This window comes from Salmo salar, chromosome 10 (assembly GCF_965601325.2).
Source record: "Salmo salar chromosome 10, fSalSal1, whole genome shotgun sequence".
Classification (NCBI taxonomy): Eukaryota; Metazoa; Chordata; class Actinopteri; order Salmoniformes; family Salmonidae; genus Salmo; species Salmo salar.
In genome coordinates, this window is record NC_138300.1 from 30,030,670 (window position 1) to 30,046,062 (window position 15,393).

At 43.0% G+C, this 15,393-nt stretch overlaps 2 protein-coding genes across 8 annotated transcripts in view; one reads left to right on the plus strand and one right to left on the minus strand.

The window, feature by feature from the left end:
- Positions 1 to 1,782, plus strand: part of si:ch211-51h4.2 (uncharacterized) — a 108,903-nt gene extending 107,121 nt beyond the window's left edge. Inside the window, exon 18 of the mRNA XM_014216738.3 lies at positions 1 to 1,782. Coding sequence (XP_014072213.3) covers positions 1 to 175 — 175 coding nt within the window. The 3' untranslated portion in view covers positions 176 to 1,782.
- tbl1xr1a (TBL1X/Y related 1a) overlaps positions 1,154 to 15,393 on the minus strand; it is a 27,804-nt gene continuing 13,564 nt past the window's right edge. For 5 of the 7 annotated variants that reach the window (XM_014216743.3, XM_014216746.3, XM_014216745.3 and 2 more), the window contains 14 exons: positions 8,315 to 8,417; positions 7,926 to 8,071; positions 7,212 to 7,431; positions 6,823 to 6,997; positions 6,361 to 6,502; positions 5,972 to 6,035; positions 5,783 to 5,880; positions 5,563 to 5,623; positions 5,231 to 5,352; positions 5,020 to 5,094; positions 4,432 to 4,559; positions 3,961 to 4,126; positions 3,627 to 3,728; positions 1,154 to 3,489 (listed from right to left, as the gene is read on the minus strand). In XM_014216743.3, the coding sequence (XP_014072218.1) occupies positions 3,463 to 3,489; positions 3,627 to 3,728; positions 3,961 to 4,126; positions 4,432 to 4,559; positions 5,020 to 5,094; positions 5,231 to 5,352; positions 5,563 to 5,623; positions 5,783 to 5,880; positions 5,972 to 6,035; positions 6,361 to 6,502; positions 6,823 to 6,997; positions 7,212 to 7,431; positions 7,926 to 8,071; positions 8,315 to 8,372 (1,584 nt within the window). In that variant the 5' untranslated portion in view covers positions 8,373 to 8,417 and the 3' untranslated portion in view covers positions 1,154 to 3,462. The remainder of the gene's footprint in view (positions 3,490 to 3,626; positions 3,729 to 3,960; positions 4,127 to 4,431; positions 4,560 to 5,019; positions 5,095 to 5,230; positions 5,353 to 5,562; positions 5,624 to 5,782; positions 5,881 to 5,971; positions 6,036 to 6,360; positions 6,503 to 6,822; positions 6,998 to 7,211; positions 7,432 to 7,925; positions 8,072 to 8,314; positions 8,418 to 15,393) is intronic. The other 2 variants (XM_014216748.3, XM_082956884.1) reach the window with 1 other exon arrangement.

Below are 15,393 nucleotides of genomic sequence, written 5' to 3' on the forward strand. Positions count from 1 at the left end.
ACACCTGACTGTGCCTCTGCCCGTGGGTCAGCGGGTCTTCCAACTCCACTGGACCCTGCCTATTTACTTCCTGTTTGCTGTGGCCTACGATGTTATCCAGAGCATCGTAGAGATAGCAGAGCACAATTTACAGCACTCCTCCCAACCTCTCCTCACCAACTATTCTCTGAGCTGAGCACTACTGTGAACAATGGACGGTAGCCGCAAGCCTGGGAGCCGTGTGGTGGTGATTACAATGCTGTGTTCATTTGCTCATTCATGGACGTCATGCAGCTTCCTCTTGAACATTAACAGCATCAGGGATGTCTCCTACGGTCAACTATTTCATGTACTGTAAAGGGCTCGATTCAATCAGATCCGCTTTGGTCAACATCCGCATAGCAGTTGTTTTGGCGGTGGCAGATATGGAACTGCGTTAGCTGTCAAATCCAAAAGTGACTCCAGGCATTACACCGAAAGTGGACATTGCCATTGGCTGCACGAAGTTGCTATAACAGAAATTCCATGCAGCCTTGTTTACAAGTTTTAACACTGGAATGTGGGATGTAGTCTACACCTTAAGATTATTATTTAGTTTCAAGATTTTCAATTTGAGCGAAATTATTTCTATATAGCCTACACTTTCTTATTCTGAACTTCTAAAGAGATTTGGGCTTTGTGACAATGATGGAAGAGCAGCTGATCACCGTTTTGATGGCTCGAACGCAGTTCCACCTTCGACATCGCCTAAACATCCGCTATGTGGGTGTCTGTAATCGCAGGTTAACACTTGATCTGAATTGAATCAAGGTCTATGTTTCATTTTCATGTAATTGTTTTCAGAGGGCTGTATTGAATTACCAGCAGTCATGCTATTAGGGAGTCTTTACAGCTCAATATATGCATTGTTTAACAGCATAACCAGAGAATATACACAAGTATTTTAGTTTAGACATCAAATGTACAGACTGGTGCGTCATCAAAACAGCCAATAACTGGAATGATGCCACAGCATGATGTCTGGGATCACACTATTGAAAAGTTGCCTACAGCTTCTTTCCCCACAAATGCTTTCATATGTATGTATCTAACTAGCTTACACATTTGACTTTGGGGTTTAAGATCATGTTTAGAATAAACAGATAAGGGGAAAATCCAATAAATAAAAGATATATTAATATCAAAATATATTTTATTCTGGACTTTTTTTTCAGATCTGGTTCAAATTACAACAGATCAATGCAATCTGCAAAAACACATTTTGACTCGAGAAACCAAGGGTGGGGTGTGGGCACTCATGATGCAATGTGGAACCAAAAAAATCAATAAACTGGAACATACTGTACTTGATTATCTCCAATAATCTTGCATGTTACTCCTTTAGGCTACAAAGAAATATGAATTACAAAAGTTTTAAAAGAGTACAAAATGTCCAGAGGACATACACATCATAAGAATATGATTAGAATTCAGGTAGTGAAAATGAAGGGCAAAGCAGACACTAGGACAGCAGACTTATCATAAAAGAAAACCTAAAATAACCTTCCACTGTCATAGACTGTATAATAAATAGTGTCCAGATGGTACAATCTACTTAGAGTAGACAGTTTTTACAGATTTAAAAGGACTACACTCTGTATAAAATGCACATTTATGGGATGGTTGCATAGACCCTGATTAAACCTACTCTAATAATAAACATCCTCAATGTTCCAATTGAAAGTGCTTTTTGACACCAGGAGTAGGTTTCATATGGGCCCATGCATCTGCCCCTATATGTGTAGTGATATCCCAAAAAATAAACCGCTAACATATAAGTCTTAAACCAGGGGACCGAGGGATCCTGGCCATGGATCCTCACATTTCCATCAAGCCAAAACCTCATTCTGCCATCTGTAAAATCAGACTGACTTGCTGTTTAAAAAACAAAAAAACAAAAAAAAACACTACATTTAACAGGATATCTAGACTGTAACCGGTGAATATTCAGATGTGTCCCATTTCAAATTAAGATTGACTTTCAACAATCAAAAAATATTTAACTATCGATTGATTACTGTCCAGTAGGGGAATTTTCTTCTCACAATGATTTGAAAAGATACATTTACATGAATTTGTGATGACACAGTGTCGCATGTCTTTAAATGGTTATGCTTCAAATTCAGTTAACTTTTTAAATATTGAGCGGCACAAAAATAATTTATATTGTGCATGTTACTCCATATGATTTCTGATTCCTAGCCCAACACCCAGACTTGCTTTAAGATTCTATTTTTCCTCTGAAAACAACATTGCTTGTTTGTGATCCAAATAACCTCAGTCAATATCTAGTTTGGGAAATCGTCTATGGGACTTGAGTGAAAACTTAGCCTAATCAACATGTAAACCACTTTGAGTAAAAGCGTAATGAAAGTTATGTGACAGATGACACATCAGCAATATGAAATGTATCTGGAAAAACATCTGAGAGAATGACATTATCATCTAAGTTTTCATTAGAAGAATACAAAACTTAAAGCAAGTCTTCCCTTTTTGCTATATGTTGTAAAAGGGGCCTCAGTTTGCCCAGTGGAAGCACTCTGGTGAAAGGTCTAGTGGACATCACAGTTCCAATCATTCACACTGGAGGGGGGGAACAGTCATTGGGTACTGACTCGTCTGCTTCTCTTCTTTAAGCGATCCAATACTGGATGTTTCCACATGATAACTACAGCAGTACAGCTTTGTCCAGGGGTACCGGTAATCATGGAACGTTTTTCTAGCTCCATCAATGGTGCAACCATAAAAAAGGTTTTAAAGCATCCAGCTCTTCTTTCATGTGCACCCAATGTTAATTTGTAATAATATTAAGTCAGGAGAATCAATGTCTCCTGTAGAGGAAAGAAATAAAAACTACTGCATTTAGATGTCAACAGTACGACCGATGTCAACAGTAAAAACTACAATTGAAAAAAAGTCCCCATATTGTTTTGAACCACAAAGCGCACACTACCAGACTATTTTTTTTAAGAACTGTTTTGTGAGTGTGTATAAAAAGAGGACTCCTCCACTTCATGCAGCTGTGACCCCAAAAAATATTAACTTAAACATTGAAATAATTTTTTCAAACCTAACTGCCTGCCGCAGGACGGGAAAGCCGATATGTCTGTACACAGAGACTGAACTACCAACAAAATGTAAAATATTTTTGTCTTGATGAGGATGGTTTAAAGATCAAAAAGCAAAATAGCTTTGAAATTTTGGTACATATACGGATCTGTTTTTTTGTTTTGTTTTTTGTCTGTGTCCCTTTAATGTCTCTGGAAGGATTTGCTGCACAGATTGTGTCCTTGCTCCTGAATCTGTTGTGTAGAGGTTGGGGTGCTTGTTTCTGGTCTGTAGTGGCCGGCCATGGTTCAGAGGGACTAGCAGTACATGGGGCAGGGACAGTTATTTTGGCTATGTACACATTCATTGTCGGTCCATGGTTTCCAACAAGGAGTGTTACTTCCGCAGATCTAATACACAAACCTGAAAAACAAGAGATAGGCTTTTAAATATATATATTATTACGACCTGTATATCTCAGAGTGATAAACCCTTTAAACTTTTTGGGGTCACATTCTTTTAATGAAGTATATGAAAATGCTAAAAAAACGTGTACTCACAGATCCATCTGATGCACTTGCTCCCACTTTGTCACCTGCTGCATTCCAGCAAACTTCAAAGATTCCCCCTGTCCCCCTGTAACTATGGACTAAAGCACCAGTCTGTGGAATGGGAAGCGAAGACAGTGTTATCGTTTCAGATCAACAACCACAAGCCAAAGGCTAAACCATAGCTTTCTTAGATTTAAATCCATTCGAAAGCCTAATTAAAGTCTCCAAAATAAGCACTACCACTGACCTAAGTAACTAATTGCATAACAATACAGGAAGCTAATATCACTAACAGTTCTCCACTCCGTGCAAGGTAGATAGAAAGACAGTGTCAGGACTGTACCTGCGTGTTCCAGATGTGAACACATTTGTCGAAGGAACCACTGGCCAGATGCCTGCCGTCGGGGCTGAATGCCACACTGTAGACAGGCTCCTGGTGTTTGGTTAGCGTGTGAATGCAGATGCCTCGGTCCACATCCCACAGCCGCACCGTCGAATCAAAGGACGCACTGCAGGGAACACAGGAAAAACACTCATCGATCTGCCTCCTCCCCAGAAGCAATACTTAGTTCATAGTCATAGCTGACTTCAAACACAAAGCCCCAATTCAGAAGCATGAAAACTGGGGCAATTCAGGTGAAGAGTTTTGGTTCAGGGCACAAAGACATTGTGGCTGGCCCAGAAACAGTGTAGTCATCAGTCTATTACCCTCTAACAGGGCCACACCGCTGTTATCACAGCCAGTAATGCTGCTTTCACATCCAAACTAATGAATGCCCACATAGAGGGCGCAGCGGTGCTTCTGTTTCAGTACCTGGCAAGCATGAGATTGGCATTGGGGTTGTTGGTTCCAGGACCAGTGGGGCTCCATTTGATGGTGTAGATCTCTTTGCTGTGAGCTTGCAGGTCATGAACACATGTGTCCTGTTTCATACTCCAGATCTAGCATGGTGAAATGACATGATTGTTAACGTGATGGTGAAAATCCAAAACGCTGAATGTTCAGATAGATAAGAATGTTTGGTTGGTTTTATACTTGGTTTATTTTTCAGGTTGACAATTTGTCGAGTGGAATTCATCACAATGAAGAAATGTATAGAGAGAATTATAGTGATATATACAAAACATTAATTATTTGAATTTCTGGTATATAATCCAGAGCAAAACATTACAGTGCACATGTAATGTATGGAGAAAAAAAAAAAATGTATGAAATGTATGCATTCACTACTGTAAGTCGCTCTGGATAAGAGCGTCTGCTAAATGACTAAAATGTAAAGAAAAAAAATGTAAAATTATGTATTTATATAATTTATTTAACAGGGACAGTAATCAACAACACAGACAATACTTAAGTGTAAGAGTGCTGGACGTAGCTAGACAGTTTTCATTCATAACTTACCTTCAGCGTCATGTCGTCTGAGCAAGAGGCCAGCAGGTTACCGGTTGGATCCCATTTGATTGCATTTACTTCATTCTGGAGCGGAGAGGAGCACAGACAGAGGAGGCAATGCCTCTGACCCATAGAAAACTGGACAAAATGGCTATGGCATGGTACTTCTATGATGGCTGCAGGAGCAGTGTAACGCTGTGGGGTAATTGGGCTGACTTACTGTGTGTCCTTGGAATGTTTTGATGGGCCTGTCCTGGCCAAGTTTACACACATGGATGCACATGTCTGTACTGCAGGAGGCAAACGTGTTGTTGCTTTGCCAGTCCACATCCAGAGCAGGCGCTATGGAGTCACAACAAGAGGAGCGGAAGAAAACAATGAATAAACAACAACATAGAACTCTACTTCTTTCTTTCTGTGCTTGACAGAAACTAGGAATGAGTCGGCACAAAAATACCCTTACTGTATATATTCATGTAAGTATGTACCGATACATGTCTAGTAAGGGTTAATGAAGAGTCAGGAAAGAAGCCATTGGATAATTCAGTGCACCTGAATGGAACGGGAACTGCTGCTTGGCTTCTCCTGTGTGAGCATCCCATATGATTGTAGTCTGGAGGGAGAAACACACAAAGAAAAACATCTCAATTAGAACACGCCTGAGAATAACAATGTTCTTTTAGTCCTGAATACCAGAAGAGGTGAATGAGTCATCATAGCATTTCATGTCTTGAGCTCATAACGAAAAAGAAAAAGGCTGTTGGGTTCTTACCTTATCTACTCCGGCACTAAGAATGAAGTTTCCTTTCTTGTTCCATTTCAATGCAAAAATGGGACCTTTGTGTTGACCCAGGGTACTGGCAAGATTACCTAGGGTTCAAATCATATATATTAGAGAGGCAACCGTTTCGGAAACTGACAACATGTTAAGTTGAAAAAGGAGGTAAAAGAGGCAACCCACCATCCTTTGTCCAGATCCTGGCAAATCCATCATATGAGCCGGTTGCTAGTAAAGTACCCTCACTCTGTCAGGGGGAAGAAGTATAATACATATAAATTAAGTTAAATGGAATGAAAGAGAATACATATTGTTCAGCACATGATTCTGCTCAATGAAACTTTCCCTTGCCAGGATAACAAGCCTACAGTAGAACAAAACAGTATTACACCTAAAAAAAATTGGGGTAATTAAAAAACATCAAAGCTTTGAAACATAAAAGCAGTTTGAAGTGGCTCCTAGTAACAGGATTCAGAACAGGAGCAGTGTACATAAATGTGGAAATAAAGTTATGGGATTTGTGAGGGGGGGAACATGGAGCAGGCTTGTGTGTGTGTAGACCTCTGACTCACATTCCAGTCTAATGATGTGACGTCTTTGTTGCTGGGGACATCCTGGCCTCCCTCCCGTATGCAGTGCCTCAGTACAAGCTGCGTGGAGCTGCTGGTGCTGTTCTCACTCAGGTTCCAGATCCGCGCCGTTGAGTCCCCAGACCTGCACCAGGGAGGGGAGGGACAGTCAGCACAGCCCAGAGCAATTACAATACAACAAAATAGCAACACAGAAAGATCATGGTCACTCATTCATTCAATTAGGGTTGCAAAACTTTCTCATAATTCCCAGGATTTCCAGACATTCCGGTTGGAAGACTCACAGAATCAGGAAATCCAGATCCTACAACCAGGATTTCTGGAAAACCTGGGAATTATGGGAAAGTTACCATAATTTTGCAACTCTAACCAGGATACAGATAAAAATAGGACTTTAATTATTTGAGCTTAATGCCATAACCTCAGAGAGAGAGAGACACTGACCCTGAGGCGAGCAGGTCGGAGACAGGGTTCCAAGCGCAGATGAACACCTCTGATTCGTGGCCTCGGAGCACCATGGCTTTGTTTTGGGGAATCTCCATGTCCCCGTCCACCTCCATCAAGTCTGCATGGTTGTCTGTATGGCACACAGAGAGCACCTCATCAGCATGTGCATGATCTGAATAACAAAACATCCAGTATTGGCATTGACTCTTTCGGTAGTTTACATTACATTCTCAACCACAACAATGATGTTCAAAATAACAGAACATGCACAAACTAGCCATAAAGAGCGAACTAATAGCAGAATTTTTTAGGGACATTATCATCTTCCTCGCTCTGTGTGTTATGGTTAATAAACACTAAGCCCAGGGCCGTGGACTGAGACTCACTAGCTAAGGCGTGCGCTCCGTTCTCCTCGCCGTTGGCCGTGTTCTCTCCGTTCTTGGCGTTGGCTGTCATGTTGGTGGCATTGGCTGAGGGGGCCTGGGCCGCCTGCTGCTGGGCCAGCTTGTCTCGGTAGGCCTGCTGCCGCGTCTGCACCACGTCCGGCATTACCGCGTCGATGAGCGACAGGGACTCGATTGGCCGCCCGTCAAACAGTGTACCGTCCTGGGGACAGCAGAAAAGCTGGTTAGACTCAAAATCGAAGGCTTCAAACTGCTAAATAACTACTGTAGCTGTAAGCAATGGTAGGTTAAATCCAGTTGAGGCTGCTGCTGAGGGGAGGACGGCTCATGGCACATGGAAACCATGTGTTTGATACCATTCAACTAATTCCGTTCCAGCCATTACCACGAACCCGTCCTCCCCAATTAAGGTGCCACCAACCTCCTGTGACTTAAATTAAAGGATAAAACACTAAAACAAATCACTAGAGAACCATCTATTAAAACTTAATGCAATGTATTATAAAGCTACATTGGTTGATAACTGCATAACTGAAGAACAGAAACGTAGCACTGCATTCATATGCTTTCTGATCAAACCGATGCCATGTTCTGCATTTCATCACAGTTGGCTTGGCTTGCAGTAATAAAGTCCACGGATTCCCTGATAAGATGATGTGATAATAATGACTTGTGTGAATGAGGAGATGAGCTCACCTCATTAATGCTGACTTCAGCCTCCACGTACTGCAGGCCCTTCTGTATGATGGAGATGAGGGCAGCAGGGGGCACCAGGGCTCCATTGATGTTAGACTGACTGATGTGGCTCTCTATCCCAAAAGTGAAGGCTGAGTGGGAAAACCCTGTAAGGGGAGGCATGAGGAGCATGTCAGTAGGCAGCACATTACATAGAGCAGATCCTTCTCTCTGGTGCCTCTGGAAATGGCACACTTCAAATAGCTGTGGTTGTTCTCAGAGTGCACATTTTCAGGGCACCTTTAAATAGCTGTAGAACATACAATATACAGTAAGATTATTTCGACAGCTGTCTGGCTTCAATTGCGTTTGCTTCCAGATGTGTGGTTTAAGCGTCAGATACAGCCTACCTGACTCCTGTAGGTATCTGTACACCAGGAAGTTGACCTCATCACTGCTTATGCTCATCTTTATACCTGGTTACACCATGAGGTCAGCAAACAGGACACAGGCCTGAAGGGAAGGGAAGGGAGGTGGTGGTGGTGAGACAGTTGTTTATCCAAACTCAGAGCAACATATTTTCACACTACACCAATCACACTACATAGTGCTGCTAAGTAAGAACTGAAGCTAGGGCTGGAGAGTGGAGATTTCCTCCCAGAAGATGCCACTACCACTAACACATTGTCTGTGTGCAAAAATCCTTCCACAATCTGCTGTACACACAGTTCACACCAGGGCAGGGCAGCGGGGACCTGCTGTTGGGTGCTAACTGTGGACAGGAGCATCAGCACTGCTACAGTGCGTCTCTCTAGCGTGTCAAATAACAAGGCGTAGTACCCATTTCCACCATTGCACCGCAGTGGCGCTGTTGAGTTAAAAACAGAATCTCAGGATCTCTGTTGACAGTGTGTGTGTGTGTGTGTGTGTGTGTGTGTGTGTGTGTGTGTGTGAGAGAGAGAGAGAGTGGGGGATGGGAAGGAAGGGGATTCTCTTTCCATAGATGAGCTGTGCTCTGGGCTGTAGTCCATCAATGAGAGCAGTGGTGTTTATCTCAGCCAGGTCTGAGATAGGGCTAGTCTGGGACCTTGCAGAATCATGGTAGTGACAAAAAAGCAAGCATGGGCATGACCACAGAATGGACAGTGTTTTAACTGGGTTCATCCATTCAGAGAGATATAGAACAGGACCACAAACATCCTTCTCTCTGGAGAAACCACTTCAGGACCTGTGCTACTGGTGTTTCACAAGAGTGACATCTGAAATAACAAATCAATAGGCAGCCATGAAGAACTGTATATTCACCCAAAGATACCTCAAATCTGAAGAGCCATATTTCCGGTAGAATACTGGAGCACGTTCTAATTTCCATGTCAAAATATAGCATAACAGACCTTTACAGAGGAGGTCCAATCGTAGTAGTCCTAGCTACTGAATATAGTATTATTGAGGACGTTTCAATGTATTTATTTTATTTATTTAACTACGCAAGTCAGTTAAGAACAAATTCATATTTACAATTACGGTCTACCACGGCCAAACCCTAACCCAGACGATGCCTTGTCGACCATCATCAAATCTCTTAAGAGATGTGTAGGCCTATTCTTGACAAAAACTGTCATAGGATGTGGTTTGTTTGAAAACCGAACGGAATTTTGTCATCTGCTTTTATACTTGAACACACCCCTAGAGACGTAGTTCATTCCCTTTTCATCGCCATATCAAAGTGATGAGGTGTTGGTCTATTTTGAGAGAGTGAGAGAGCACGGCTGTAGAGATGGAGCACTTCACTTTCCCTTCCTGCCCCATCTCCAGTCTCAGAAATTACGTTGTTTACAACTCGCATACATCCCAATGTGATTTTGGTAGGTATGTCATATGATCTTTTATACTTTTAACAATTGATATAAAACATATGGCTCAACACTGGTTCAGATGTTCCTGTCCTGCATGATGTCCGATAATGCCACTTTTACAGCCTTTGGTTTAGAATAGACCATTCATGTACAGTGTGTATACGAAGTCACCACCCCCTTTCAAACTGTTCACCTTTTGTTGCCTTACAGCCTGAAATGAAACCACCACAAAAAATATTTTCAAAAAAGTAAAACAGTAAAATACCCTATTTGGATAAGTGAATACCCCCCCTTAGAATTGCAATTCCAAATTTGCTGAGGTATAACCAACCTTCCAGATCACAAATCAAGCTAATTGGCTTCCATCTGTGATCAATTGTAGTGACTTTGATTAGCTCAGAATAAAAACAGTTGTTCATAGAGGACTCCACTGCTTAGTAGTGCAATTCAAAGCAAAGAATCCACTATGGGCGGAAAGGTACTTTCAAAAGATCTACAAGATAAAGTTGTGGAAAGGCACAAATCAGGGAATGGATATAAAAAGATTTCAAAGGCTTTGTCCCTCGGGGCACAGTTAAGACCATTTTTAAGAAGTGGAAGGCGTATGGCGACGCCCAGACCCTGCATAGATCAGGCCGTCCCTCCAAACCGGGCAAGGAGAAGACTGATCAGAGAGGCTACCAAGAATCCAATGGCGACTTTGAAGGAGCTTCAGGCCTTTATGGCAAAGACTAGTCAATGTGTGCATGTGACCACAATATAACAAACGCTGCATTAATCTGGCCCCTATGGGAGGGTGGCAAGAAAAAAAAACACCCCTAAAAAAAGCCACATCAAGCATATTGTAGATTCTGAGGCCAAGTGGAAAAAGGTGCTGTGGTCAGATGAGACCAAAATGTAACCTTTTGACCTGAATGCAAAACGATATGTCTGACGAAACCCAATAGATCTTTCCACCCAAAGAACACCATGCCTACAGTGAAGAGCACCATGCCTACAGTGAAGAGCACCATGCCTACAGTGAAGAGCACCGTGCCTACAGTAAAGAGCACCGTGCCTACAGTGAAAGGAGCACCGTGCCTACAGTGAACGGACACCCGTGCCTACAGTGAACGGACACCCGTGCCTACAGTGAACGGACACCCGTGCCTACAGTGAACGGACACCCGTGCCTACAGTGAACGGACACCCGTGCCTACAGTGAACGGACACCCGTGCCTACAGTGAACGGACAACCGTGCCTACAGTGAACGGACAACCGTGCCTACAGTGAACGGACAACCGTGCCTACAGTGAACGGACAACCGTGCCTACAGTGAACGGACAACCGTGCCTACAGTGAACGGACAACCGTGCCTACAGTGAACGGACAACCGTGCCTACAGTGAACGGACAACCGTGCCTACAGTGAACGGACAACCGTGCCTACAGTGAACGGACAACCGTGCCTACAGTGAACGGACAACCGTGCCTACAGTGAACGGACAACCGTGCCTACAGTGAACGGACAACCGTGCCTACAGTGAACGGACAACCGTGCCTACAGTGAACGGACAACCGTGCCTACAGTGAACGGACAACCGTGCCTACAGTGAACGGACAACCGTGCCTACAGTGAACGGACAACCGTGCCTACAGTGAACGGACAACCGTGCCTACAGTGAACGGACAACCGTGCCTACAGTGAACGGACAACCGTGCCTACAGTGAACGGACAACCGTGCCTACAGTGAACGGACAACCGTGCCTACAGTGAACGGACAACCGTGCCTACAGTGAACGGACAACCGTGCCTACAGTGAACGGACAACCGTGCCTACAGTGAACGGACAACCGTGCCTACAGTGAACGGACAACCGTGCCTACAGTGAACGGACAACCGTGCCTACAGTGAACGGACAACCGTGCCTACAGTGAACGGACAACCGTGCCTACAGTGAACGGACAACCGTGCCTACAGTGAACGGACAACCGTGCCTACAGTGAACGGACAACCGTGCCTACAGTGAACGGACAACCGTGCCTACAGTGAACGGACAACCGTGCCTACAGTGAACGGACAACCGTGCCTACAGTGAACGGACAACCGTGCCTACAGTGAACGGGCACCGTGCCTACAGTGAACGGAGCACCGTGCCTACAGTGAACTGACACCGTGCCTACAGTGAACTGACACCGTGCCTACAGTGAACTGACACCGTGCCTACAGTGAACTGACACCGTGCCTACAGTGAACTGACACCGTGCCTACAGTGAACTGACACCGTGCCTACAGTGAACTGACACCGTGCCTACAGTGAACTGACACCGTGCCTACAGTGAAGAGCACCGTGCCTACAGTGAAGAGCATCGTGCCTACAGTGAAGAGCATCGTGCCTACAGTGAAGAGCATCGTGCCTACAGTGAAGAGCACCATGCCTACAGTGAAGAGCACCATGCCTACAGTGAAGAGCACCATGCCTACAATAAAGAACACCATGCCTACAGTGAAGAGCACCATGTCTACAGTAAAGAACACCATGCCTACAGTGAAGAACACCATGCCTACAGTAAAGAACACCATGCCTACAGTAAAGAACACCATGTCTACAGTAAAGAACACCATGCCTACAGTAAAGAACACCATGCCTACAGTGAAGAACACCATGCCTACAATAAAGAACACCATGTCTACAGTAAAGAACACCATGTCTACAGTAAAGAACACCATGTCTACAGTAAAGAACACCATGTCTACAATAAAGAACACCATGTCTACAATAAAGAACACCATGTCTACAGTAAAGAACACCATGTCTACAGTAAAGAACACCATGTCTACAGTAAAGAACACCATGTCTACAATAAAGAACACCATGCCTACAATAAAGAACACCATGTCTACAGTAAAGAACACCATGTCTACAGTAAAGAACACCATGTCTACAGTAAAGAACACCATGTCTACAGTAAAGAACATCATTCTACAGTAAAGAACATCATTCTACAGTAAAGCACGGCAGTGGCAGTATCCTGTTGTGGGGGTGTTTCTCTTCAGCAGGGACTGGAGCACTTGTCAGGATAGAAGGGAAAATGGACAGTGCAAAATACCGACAGATTCTTGAGGTGAACCTGCAGCCCTCTGCCAGAAAGTTGAAAATGAGAAGATGGTTCACGTTTCAACATGACAATGACCCAAAGCACACCGCCAAAGCAACTGTAGAGTGGCTGAAGGACAAGAAGGTGAATGTCCTTGATTGGCCTAGTCAGAGCCCCGGCCTAAATCCCATCCAGAATCTGTGGAATGACTTGAAGAGTGCAGTCCATGATCGGTCACCATGCAATTTGACTGAGCTTGAACAATTCTGCAAGGAAGAATGGCCAAATATAAGTTAGTAGAGACGTATTCAAAGAGATTCATGACTGTAATTCAAGCAAAAGCTGGTTCCACCAAGTAATAACTCAGGGTGTTCACTTATCCAAATAGGGTATTTTACGGTTTTAATTGTAATACATTTTCATAGTAAATTCTTTTCCAATTCACTTGGATATTGTGTGTAAATAATGCCGGAAAAAGTCTGATTTTATGTGTTTTTGTTTCAGGCAACAAAAGGTGAACATTTTAAAAGGGGGTGGTGACTTTCTATATCCACTGTAGAGCTGGGACGATAAACTGAAAATGATTGACACCGATCATACAAAATCACTTATCGCAGACAATTTTCTGATATTGTTCATTACGATAAGTAGCATATACTAGAGAAATGTGAAGTTTGAAATGAAATCAGTTTGCTAATATAGGTGATTGTTAATGGGACAATTGATGGCTACAACCATCAGACTAGTTGTAGTAGTTTAAAGGATAATAAAATAAAACAACAGTGGTGCACATTAATGTTATAAACTTAGCGTTCTATTATCGTTATTGCATCAATTCAGGCTATTTATCGCAGTATGTATTTTTGGCCATATCGCCCAGCTCTAATAGAACATAACATGCACATTGCCTATTGAGCTGAGCTGACTCACACTGTAGCCACAACTATTGTTTCACACTGAGACAGAGCGGCTTATCTCAGAATGCTTTAAATCGAGCTAAAAAGTAGGCTACACATATACACACACCCCCCCCCCCCCCCTAAAAAAAAAGTCTGCTAGCTATGTGTTGTCAATGGCTAGGCTACACAGTATATTGGCAGAGCACACATCTGCTCGCACAGTAGGGCCTGCATCATTTCCATTTCCCTCTAGACTTAAAAAGTCAGAACCAAAGTCAAAGGCAACTTATCTTTCAGGGTGTAGAAAAGTGCAAATCTAATTATTTAGGCCTATTGAATATGTATCTTACATAATAAAAAACACAGCAAAGAAATCCACTGCACTTTTTCCCTAAGGAATGTGTCACTCAGCCAAACCTCCTCCAATGTGCAGACATGCTATCAACAAACTTCACAGACTGCAGCCTGATCTAAAAGCAGATAAAAGCTGAACCAATGAAGTCCTGGCTGGACATTTTCAAAGAATCAAGGAAATGTATTAACACACAGCTTGAACCTGTATTGAAAATTACCTTGCAAATGCAATATTGACCAGAGATTAATACAGCCTACTATATAGCAGGTTAGGGTCTGCAAAAAAAAGTATTGAGGTAATGTCAACTTGTGGTTAACATAGGTTGCAGATCCCATCCCCCTACCATTTGGAAGGCTGTTTGCTGCTCTAAGGTGACAGATGGTAGTGGCATGCCTGTCTGCTGCATTTGTGGTTAACTTGGGACATGGGTAAATGAGCAAAAGCAATATAAACTGCTACAATCCCACTCTTTTGGTAGGTAGTCAACCTCTGTCTGCACACATTTTTCACATGAACACTGTTTTTGTCAATATTTGCCACACTCACTGATGCACCGATTTACCATATATGCCTAGTCTGTACAAATTCACGGCTAAACAGACAAAACCAGTGATGTTGCTGACATCAGTAAAAACATAGGCCTAAATCAAAACACAGGCAGAACTGTTGCCATGCTGAGCTAATAATAGACTGTGATATAGGCTTTGCAAAAAGCAATGGGTTCAATGTAAAACCTAGTTGACATCTCAACTGAAAGAGTGGGAAATGGAAGCGCTATGGTACGTCAAGGTCATTTGTCAGTGAGTCCCACTAGTGTGGTGTGAACACTGACATACTCAGACGCAAACTTATTTTATCTCTGGCACACAGATAGCATCGAGATCAAAGGAAATGCAGTCATAACATGCTCCTATGTAGAGGTGAGACATTTCTGGATTCCTTTAGGTCAAAACGGACATCAGAGTTTGACATAGTTTTCTGAGACACATTCAGTATAGTTTAGCCTACCTCAGACATTCTATGCAAGCTCACACTGCAATAATATGCATTCTATACCAATAGCCTAGCCTACATAAGAAGGTGTGATTCTATCTGCATCCAGTCCACATTCTGTAGTTTCACTGGATGGAAACGGGAGCACCGGTGTTTACAAAGAAATACATCCTCCCTAAAAAATGAAGCATTTTAGGAAATGAAGGTGATTTGTTAAATGATTAGAGAAGCGGAGATAGTGTCGTGCCTCACCTTCCAATGCATCGACCCTTAAAACTGCAAGATTATCATAATGTCAGGGCACTGAA